At 37.8% G+C, this 11108-nt stretch overlaps 1 protein-coding gene across 1 annotated transcript; it reads right to left on the reverse strand.

The window, feature by feature from the left end:
- Positions 1-4467: 4467 nt before the first annotated feature.
- Positions 4468-10850, reverse strand: dhx58 (DEXH (Asp-Glu-X-His) box polypeptide 58). Its single transcript, XM_024272745.1, has 11 exons — positions 10674-10850; positions 10386-10590; positions 10118-10308; positions 9937-10050; positions 9733-9865; positions 9480-9665; positions 9149-9399; positions 8764-9075; positions 8504-8694; positions 8326-8425; positions 4468-6378 (listed from the first exon to the last, which is right to left on the reverse strand). The coding sequence occupies exons 1-11, from the start codon at positions 10848-10850 to the stop codon at positions 6193-6195; spliced, it is 2046 nt and encodes a 681-aa protein (XP_024128513.1). The 3' UTR covers positions 4468-6192.
- Between the last annotated feature and the right edge of the window lie 258 nt (positions 10851-11108).

Consider the following 11108-nt stretch of genomic DNA (forward strand, 5'->3'; position numbering starts at 1 on the left):
TGCTTCGACATTGTCTCAAAGTCAATGATACTTCAGGTGAAGCAGCTATAAAAACAGTAGAATATGAATTTTCATTGTGGATTTTTAAATCACTTTTGATCCCTTAAAGAGATTTTGGCACTTTATTTTGACAGTTTCATTTTTCATTTTTGGTAGGGTAGGTACGTGCACATTTAAGTGAGTTTCCATGTGGTGAGGGCCAAATTTTTGCTCATAGCTTTGCAAAAACAAAATGATGCTCACAGTGCAAGAGAGGACAAGTTTTATAGTCTTGTTATAGTTATTGTTCTAACATGAAGGAGGCATAAAATTGTGGGAAAAAAAAAACATGCTTCAAAGTTTTTGAGAAAATAATAATTGGTTTTATTCATAGTTATTCATAAATAGGAAAGAGAAATTTATTTGATGGTTCATTTTCTGAGAAGACGGCAACATATTTATTGGTTTATCTGTGATCGACTACTCTGGTCTTGATGTAAAAACGTCTGTATTACAATTATAATAGATCCAATGCTAATATTTACTCGTCATTTTGAATAGTTACATTGATTTTACATTGTTTTTATTCAATTTTCCTTAAAAAATTCTTTAGTTTTGAGAGTTTACATTATTTTGATCGTATTTCGATTAATCTTGCCTGAGTTTGCGTAGGGAGACGCGCTATTTCCAGCAGCAGCATCGTCGTGTCTTTTCTTTACTATTCCCCTTTTCCAGGTAAAACGCCCGTAAACTTCTATATTTGTATGTTTATTGTTCTGTGTTTTACACTTTAAATATTATTGCTTTGGAGGAACGGGATAATCGTAGTTTAATGTTGCTAATCGCGGGTTTCCCTTGCTAGCTAGCTGAGCTACGTAGCTGCATCGCATTCGCTCCGTTATGTAACTGCGTCACGTTGCATTGACGGTTATAAATTAGTGTTAGCTGTTATAGTTTTATGTAATAGAAAACACGTAGAAGAAATATGTTTTATGAGAAATCACTGTTGTATTATTTTTATATTTAAGCTAGCAATGTTAATTTATATGGTGTAAAGCAGGAACCTGGTGGTTATTATAGATAAATGTAAGAATATTCTGTTTGTAAATTTACAAACGTTATTAATACTGGTTATTCGCCTTGACCAGAATGCAAGACCTGTTGTTACTTGTAATTTTTGCAGAGGATATAAAGTTTATTTTAGTTCTGGCTAAAATGGTGTATAAATGCAACTGTACATGCATATATAGTTTATGTTAAATATCCATGATTACACTGGTTTGATTGAAGCAGTATCTTGTCGTATCTTTTCTTTACTATTCCCCTTTTCCAGGGGCATACTTTAAATGCTATGATTTCAGACATTTGTTATAGTCAGTTCGTTCATGCTACCACAGAAGATTGAAAATCAGAATCATGCTGCAGATTTCTTTCTTGACTCCCCTTCCACTCGTGGGACATTTTTACAACTAGGACCCTACAAAAGTCTTAACAGTCCACAAAGTTGCAATCCTATTGTAAATAGACGCAATATATAACTTAAAGGAAAAAAGAAAGCCTAATACAGTGAAATCCAATAGTAATGTTGTCAAACCAAAAGGTTATACTACTTTAAAACACACACACACACACACACACACACACAAAATCTGCCGTATAGGTTTTTGTTTTCTCTTTATCATCCATATAATATATATAAATATAATCTGATAGTGAAACTGCATTTTCAGCTCCGATGTTCGGGTTTTGGGTTTAATCATGTGGAAAGAGCGGCCTCCCGCTTGTGCTTAGATTCAAACACAAACGTTTCCCTGGATCCCAACACAAGAAACTATTGTTTTCTCACTGCCCTCCGAATTTCAACAAACACTCATATTTAGACTCATGCATAAAGATTATTATCCAACAATCAAGCGATTCAAGCTGCTTCAATTTCAGACGGCTGCTAATTGCAATTAAAATGCATGGTGTGTTCAGCTGGGAAGTAAGGAAAAGTAATCAGTGCTGATTATGGAGCCTGATCCTGATCACCGGGCGGCTGCTTTCTGCCAGGCAGGAGTGATACGGGGCAGAGCCTGTTTTCAGAGCGATTATGTCCACGCAGCAGCGCTGACTGCAGCCCTGCCAGATTTGAGAGGATTACGGCAGATGTGACACGGCGAGGTTGACCTAATCATGTCATGCTTGGAGAAACGCACAGAACAGACATTTTTAAAGGGCAAAATGAATCCATAGACTGTGGAGGCAGGCCTGAGAATGTTGCTTCAGATTTCTTTGTTTGTCAGTGAAAACTCTCATTACAGCTGAATCTGTGCTGCTGTGTAAAGAACATTCTTTAAGCAAGAAAACTATGATTTGCTGTCAAATTTTTCCTGTTCAGAACCGCTGCTGATAAGAAGCAGCAGCAAATTCTAAAGTCAGCATTTAAGTCTGACGGGGAGGAGCTGTTGCCAACTGGAAAGCAGAAACAAAGGAAAACGACCCCCAATGTTTGACCAACTTTACATTACTATAAATGACTGACTATGTTATTGTGTACTTTTATATTTCTTTAATTTAATGTAGGGCATTGTTTGTGTCTGTAAATTCAACTTGTAGGTTAGAATTGAATGCTTTGAAATAGAATACGAAAGAAAGGAATAGAATAGAAAAGAGTAGAATAGAATTTAGTAGAGTAGAGAAGAGTGAAAGAAAAAAGGGGAAATAATTTAATAGAAAACATAAAATAAAAAAAAGCTAATGGAATGACAACGAATAAAATAGAATGGAATGGACACAGAATGGGGGAAATAATAGAGTAATATGGAAAACAAGGGAATAGAATAGAGTAAAACTGAATAGAATAGAGTACATTAGAATGAGAAAGGGAGCAGAATAGAATAGAATGGGGATTGAATAGGATGAAAAAAAGAAAAGAATGGAAAAGAGAGATGAATATAATATAAAGAATAGAATAGAACACAAAGTAATTGCAAGGAATAGAGTAGAGTAAAATTGAATAGAATAGAATATGGAAAGGGAATAGAGTAGAATGGAAAAAATAGAATAGAATGGAGATTGAATAGGATGGAAAAAAGAAAAGAATGGAAAAGAGAGATGAATATAATAGAAAAAATAGAATAGAATAGAATAGAACACAAAGTAATTGCAAGGAATAGAGTAGAGTAAAATAGAATAGAATATGGAAAGGGAATAGAGTAGAATGGGAAAAAAGGAATAGAATAGAGGTCCAAAAGTCAGAGCCATAAAAATATACACGCATAAATTAACAATACAAGTTAAAGACAAATTATTAACTTAAAACTTAAAGAGAGTTACAAAACAACTGTTAAATGTTTCCAAAGTTTAATGTTTAAATTCAAATGTTTAAATTCCAATTTCACTGGTTTTTGACTGTTTAGCTTTGTGTTGTCTCTTAAAATCGAGGATCACAACTGCAGTTTTTTTATTTTATAACATTCTTAAGACCCCAGTTTGTAATTTATTTTAGAATAAAATCCAAACTTTGACCTTTTGTGTCTATCAGACGCATGGAGATGAATGCTGCTTGAAGAAGCTGTCTATTCTCACTTCCTTTTTTTTTTGTCATGCTTTATTTGCAACATTGTTCACAATGCTCTGATACACTTACTTTGTGTCATAAAACAATTAGAATTCCAGTGCTGAGTTTAGCAGAAACACAGCAAGTCATAGAATAACCAACACTGCCATCTAGTGGAGATTACAAAAACAGCAGCAGCCTGGAGACTTTAAGAACATTTAGACATCACAATGGTCCTAAAACTATTATATTATTACTTTGATAATAATGAAAGTAGTTACTGTTATTTTTTTAAAATAGCACTTAATTATATGTGTTTACAATTGATATTTACATTTTATGATAAGCAAGAAGAGAATTTAAGTAAAATCTTTTATTTAGCAGACAGGTCAAACTATCATGTTGGTTCTTGGTGGTGCAAAAGTGCTGTGTAAAACTGTGTAAAATTACGTTAGCTTTGAATATTTCGCGTCTTAGCATCGTCCAATAAGTTCTAATAATGGACATCTCAAAGGGCATTAACCTGCATATACCATGGTCACTTGCAAGAGAAATACATATTAAATCAATAATTAGTACTTTAATCTTGTTATTTTGCCATATACATCCACTTTGCTAGAGCTGACGTGTAGGAGAAATATTCTTATTTACCATTGTACTCAATATAACATATGTGCTTAAACTTCTTCCTCATCTTGGTGTCAAAAGTGGGATCCCACTTCTGACACCAAGATGACACCAATATCATACAATAGTGAATAAGAATATTTCTCCAACAGATGTAACCAGCCATGGAATATATGCCAACATTATTTTAAGTGATAAAAAGCATCATTTCACAGGGAAGTTGGCTTTTTCCCGCTTATTGTTGTCCAGAAAATTTTTGTTTAAAAGAAAATAAAGTCTCAACTAGATTGCTTTTACTGCAAGAAATGTACACCATTAACTTCAATCATTAGACAATTTATTGTATTAATCAACAATAAACTGATGTTTAAACCATTGACATATATAAAGATATTCTGTCCAGTTCTCATGGACAGTCAATGACATAAACACATATTAACCCAGTATCAAGTAATAAGGTAAGCAAGACAGAAAGACAGGCAACAAACTATTTCGAATTAAAGGCAACATTGTCATTGATGGCAAAAATGTGAAAGAGATACAAGCATGTCCATCATAGAGACATTTGAAGGACAGAGATATTTTCTTATGGACATCCTGCAGCCAATCAGAATTGATGGTACTATGGTATAAAAGACAATAAATTCATTGGCCTGTTAGCATAAATAAGGCTCGACACAAGTGAAGTTCAATAACTAAGAAAGCATCCTTTTATATACAATGACGATTAAAATTAGGGTTGCACGATAGTTATCGGCCGATATTGGACATTATGACGTCACACCGATAATTCCAAGAAGAAAAAAATTTGCTGATAAAATGGACCGATAATCAAACGCTTTAACTGCCGACGCTTCCGGAAAAGTATTTACTTGTGTTACAAGTTGTCTGGTCATCCAAAAAGTTTCAGCATCATCAGTACTGCTTAATGGTGCTAGCGTAGCAGCAGGACAGATACAGCATGCACCACAAAGATGGCGCGTTGGTCCATCTGTCCATCACTGAGCTAACCGTTGTAAGGGAGGGGCTTCTTTAAGGGCGTACACTCATACACACACAAACACATCCCTCCACTGACACATGGACTACAGATAGCAGATTGGGCTCTAGCAAAAAAGTTCAAAGTGTGTCTGTACTTAACCAAAGTAGATCAAGACTGTCTGAGATGTAACAAAAATGCATCTTGTTAGGGCGGAAACCCCATAACTGTTCAGGTAGCTGAACCTACTTGGAGCTTTTCACGGGTTCTTCTTTATTAAACTTCCCCCAGAGAACATAAATAAGACGTACAAAGGTTCCTACATCACCTTTCCTAAATGAAGAACTTCAGGGTAACATAACTAAAACGTTTCAGTAAACTTCTCAGTAAACATTGCACTGCTCCACAGTAAAATGTTCATTCGAAGATCTAAATTTTCAAAGTTCTTATATCTGTGAAACCCTTAAAATTACGAAGGGCCTGGAAACTGAATCACTAAACTGTAACTGTTTTTAATTATTTACTTTGTTTTATTCTGTTTTATTTAATCACATTTATGTATTTTTTAGCATATTTTAATTCAATGACGTCCAAGCCTATGGCTGTGTTTTTGATAAGTTCATTTCTATGAGAAACCATTTATTTTGCACACCAATTTAAAACAAAGCTGTATTTTTGTTTAACTTTGAGTAAAAGTATTTCTTCATTATTTGAATGAAAAAATGCCCTGGTTACATTACTTAAGTTAAAGTCTTAACATTTGTTCTCATTATTTTTTACTATACTTTCTCCCTTCAGAGATGTATGGGAGACTGGAAAAGCTAATGGTTTTTGTACGACCCGTTGTTCAATTAATTTGCAGGTAAAACAAGTTCTGCAAATTTGTTGGAATACAGAAGAGCCATACACTCTTACTTTGCAAATATTTTTTCTCGAGTATTTAAACAATCTTGGTTGATTATTGGTATCAGTATCGGTTTTTAAAAGTCAACATCATGCATCACTAGTTAAAATGTTTTAGCAAAATAAAAAAGTGGAATGATGATCCAGGTGGAGGCCATCTGTTTCAATCAAAGAGGTCAGGGTAGTGGTCCAGGCAGTACTGCTCAAAGTTGAAGTCCTCAACTGCAAATGGAACGTCTTTCCACTTCTTCACAGTCAGCCTTTCATGCGGAGTCTCCAGGGCAAAGTTGGAGATGGCCATATTGGGGAGATAGAAAGCCTTCTTGTACTTCATCTCAAACCCCCATTCCTGGAAATCAAAGGAAAAACAAAAACCGTGTTAGACCATTAACTAAATATGAGAACTGGACTGAGTGACCCCGCCTCCCTCATGTTGCCCACTGGTGCCAAGAAGCCAAAATCCCATAGACTTGTATTGAGAGATAAATAGCATTTCACTTGAGATATTTGCCAGAATAACCAGTCTGTTCGGCGCCATTGTTAACTGACAGCTACCACGGGGTTAGCCCAATTTTTTTGTTTTAATTTTTGTATCATTGTTGTAGCGACTTACTTTTTCTAATGGACTTTTTACAGTTAATCAGATCTAAATAATATTTTCTATTACTCAATTTTTTGACTAAGTTCCAGCCATAACATGTTTTTCTATACTATGTTTTAAGTGAGACTTATTCAAGTTATAAACTGGCCAATCAGAGACCTTAATAAAAGTACGTTACTAGTTAGCACAGCTGTTCCAAGTTAGCTTGTTCTGAATTAAGCTAATATTTAAGCAACATGTTAGCTTTTTTGGCTAATTTGGTATATAATGAGCTTTTTTAGGCTAATTATGAGTTAAGCTAGTATTTTACCAACGTATTAGCTTTTTTGGCTAATTTGGCATCTATTGGGGTTTTTTGGACCAATTCTGAGTCAAACCAGTATTTTAGCAACGTCCTAGCTTTTTTGGCTAATTTGGCATCTACTGGGGGTTTTTGGGCTAAATTTGAGTTTAGCTAACATTTTAGCAACGTGCTAACATTTTTGGATATTTTGGCATCTATTGAAATCTTCGGTTAGTTCTTAGTTCATACCTTTTATGCATTTTTACACTGTTTGCAATTTTTGCATTTTTTCAAGATATTCTTCAAATTATTTGTGCACTGTCTACAATTTTCACAACTTCAAGTCCTTTAGCAACTTTAGAATTATGCTAATAGGTTTAGACTTTTCAGCAAATCTCTTTAGGGATTACAGTAAATCTCTTCCTTATATTCAGAGATCACATTCAGCAAAAAATATTACCACATGTAATGCAACTTTTCTAGTTTTTTTTTAATTTGTACATTATTTTGTAGCAATTCACTCTTTTCTGGCGAAGATGGACTTTTTAAATTTCATCAGGGTAGTGATATGTCTGCTTCTGTTTATTTTTTATTTTTTTTTTTTGGACTATGTGCCACCACTTTAGGGTCTTAACGGTCAGTGGGTGTATTGTTTATTGTTTAGGCAACAACATCATGCTGAAAGGTGAATGGAAATTAATCAATTTCTCTATTGTGGGAATTGTTAAAGTTTTTTGTTTCTATTTTTTATATATATGTTCTTTAGGATCATATTTTTTATGATTGTTTTTTTCTGTTGTAAAAGTTATTAACTGGCCAATCAAATGCCTCAATAAGTATGTGGTCTCACGTCAAACGTTAAAAAGGTTTGATAGATTCTCCTGAGTACGCTTTCAAGTGGTGTGGACTTCCAACAAAGTGGTTGACATAAAAACGCTGACTCAGACAGACATGCACTAATCACTGCTTGCTAGCTCTGAGATCCATATTGACTTCACTGCCACCTGCCGCGAGCCACGCCTGGACTCTGACTTTCCTTTGCCTTGCCCCTTTTTTATGGTTGTTATTAAACCTTGGTTGCTGATGGATCCTAACGCTTCTGCTTCATCTTACATATTACATCTTCTTTCATCCTTTAAGTTTTAAAGAAGCACTAACAGCTGCAACAGCACTCACCACTCTCTTACCCCCAGCCTAGCTTAGCAGCAGCAATAGGAAGGGAGGGGCGCTGCACTGCAGAGTTATTGATTATAAACTTATTTTGTTTACATGTTTTTAATTATTACTTTATTTTTTTACATGAAATGAGTGATGCGTTAAATAAAATATATATAAATCATTGTAATTTGGCGCCATAGGCAGCCGCCTAAGTCACCATTGCCTTAGGCCGGCCCTGGGTACAGAAGTGTCACCTTATTGCAGTTTCTGTTACTACAGCTGATTCTGCAGCCAGGCTCCCAGTCCTCGAAGGTTCTTGGTAACATCACCTTCCCGCCAACTTTGAAGTGGTTCCTGAGAACAAACGAACAAAGAGTGGCATTAGAGAAGACACAAATTCTTTCATTTGAACATAATAAAAAAAGAACTCACTTGAAGTCTGGATTAATGTTGACATAATGAGCATTTTCCAGAAGTCTGATGTCGCTGCCAGAAGCCACAGGCTGAAAACAGTTTCGACACAGCAACCGGATGCTGGAAGCAGCGTAGCGACCTCTCTTCTCCATCTTTTTACTCTCCAAAATTTTGTTGGTGATTGCAGCTTGAGTTTGGAGCTCTAATATCTAGAATTGAAATAGGTCAAACTGAGCAAAGTGGGCAGTGGGAGCAAAGGTGAAGGGTGCGTATCTTACCTTCCTGCGAAAATTTTGCGGAGTCATTTTCTGCACCACGGCGATGGCCTCTGCAGTCAGCTCCTCCAGATGTTCATTGATGTGTTCCCGCCGGACCTCCTTTCCACCTGCCCGAGCAACCACCGAGTACTGGCTGTTCACGGCTCTGGCCCGGCCGCTCGCTTGCTGCTGAGCAATCTCATTCGTGAGCAGTCCGTAGCGCACCACCAGGTTGCACTCTGGGATGTCGAGGCCTTCTTCAGCCACGCTGGTTGAGATCAGGAGGTTGAGATCACCCTGGCGAAACCTGCGAATGGTGTCTGCCTGTTCATTCTATGAAAAAAGAAACCCGTTTAGCTTGAAAAAAACAGTGTGGCATTGTTGTCCTCTGATCTCAGCAACACACCTGTGTCATGTAAGTGATACCGTTCCCAGCGCCGGTGAGGATGGCTGCTTTGATGCCTGCTCTCTGCAAGGCCCTGCTTTTGAGGATCCAGTCGTACAGACAGTGGGTGCTTTTGCGGGTCTTAGAAAAGAGGATCCCTCTCGATTTGACATTTGGACCAAACTGCTGCAGCAGGACGCTCTCCAGTTTGGCCATATTTGGGTTCTCAAAACAAGCATCGGCTGCAAGATTCCTCAACTCCACTTGATTTTCTGCAGGGGAAAAAGCAGACGTTTGCATAGACAAACGAGGGAGATGTTTTCCATGAGGTAAAGGATTCTGACTTCTATACCTTCGAAAAGGCCCAACAAGAAAAAGTCTGTTCCATCCATGGCTGCATTTGTCTTTTCAGCATAGAAATCCTCCAGGGAGCGATAGGCATCCATCATTCGTAGGGTGTCATTGATGAGCAGAGCGTCATTGTACTGTCTGAGGTGGAGTGCACACTGTGCCATCAATCTGTCGTTTTCTCGAACTCCTGTTCAAGTACAAACCTGAATAATAGAAGTTTCAACAAGCAAAGCGTTTTTTTTACACAGTCTTACCTCGTTGCTCTAAAATCACCACATCTGCTTCATACTCCTGTGTTCCACATTCTCTGAGCCTGACATCACGAGGAAGGTTCATGAACTCGTGGATCTGCTTCATCATCCACTTCAGATGATCTCCGAGTGGATCCTGACAGAGAACCATCATAACTAACTCTGGTTGTATTGTTCTACTGCTTGAACCTTGAAAAACAAACTTACAGCATGTCTTTTCTCCACAATGTCGAAGGTCTTGGTGGGGCGGGGCACCTTTTTCTTCAGTTCCGGCTCATAGTTTTTGGTCGACACTATAGCCGAGTCCAAGTTGGCGCAAATCTGAAGTAAAGGACAAACGATAAGCAGACAAAGGGATACGTTTTATTAGTGAAGTTATCAAACTGACCTCCAGTACATGCTCCACAGCATCCCCCAGGATCTTTGCCCCTCCGGTCCCCGGCGATGCGGTGAGACCCAGAATCTGTGGCAGCCGGCCTTCTCCTTTGAGCTTTTTCTCCACGTAGCATCGCATCACTTTGTTGTAAACCGCCTCCTTGTGAGTGTGGTGGCACTCGTCGATGATCAGAAGAGTGATGTCTGCAGAAAATCACAACCGTGTTGTCCAATAAGGAGCCTTGTTATCATTGTTCATGATTTGCAGTCACTAGACTGACCTGAGAGCTCCACATGTTTGGCTTCCTCCTTGTTAATCAGAGCGTTATACAGAATCTGTGCGGTGCAGATGATCAAATTGTTCCTTTGCACCACTTTCCCGAAGAAATCTTTCTCCTCACTCACTCCGCTGACCTTTATGAGTTTATAAATGCTGCCCAGGTGAGGCTCGAACTCTTTGTTGTAATGCTGATCAACTAGGTGCACCTAAAGAACAAAGCATTGAACCTCTGGAGTCAGTAACTTTAATAATAATTCCAAACTAATGTGAGTAGAAGGTTTCAGCTTACCTTGTTGACTAAAACTACCACTTTGGCGTTTTCTGTGGTCTCCAGGTGCCGTTTGGCCACATACACCGCTGCTCGGGTCTTCCCACCACCAGTTGGCAGCCAAATAATGATGTTTTCCCTCTTCAGTGCCCTTTCTACTACTTCCTCTTGGTAATCGAACAGTCCAAAATCTGCCATCCTGTGCAGGACAGCAGCTCAAAGAAGACTAGATTCAATAGGTACAAACACTCACCGCCTTAGGTGTGTGTCAGAGGAAAAATAGGTTTGTAGAGTCAGCAGGAGGTCCTTGTGCTGTTTACAGCTTCACCTCTCCTTCTACACCTGCTGAGATGTGCTGCCGGGGTTTTAAAGTCTGCTATGATCAGCTGGGTGACGTTTAAACTGGAAAACGAAAGTAAAAGTCAGCTGATCGGAGGACTGTGGGCCTCCTGAGGG

The sequence above is a fragment of the Oryzias melastigma genome, linkage group LG8 (genome assembly GCF_002922805.2).
Source record: "Oryzias melastigma strain HK-1 linkage group LG8, ASM292280v2, whole genome shotgun sequence".
Classification (NCBI taxonomy): Eukaryota; Metazoa; Chordata; class Actinopteri; order Beloniformes; family Adrianichthyidae; genus Oryzias; species Oryzias melastigma.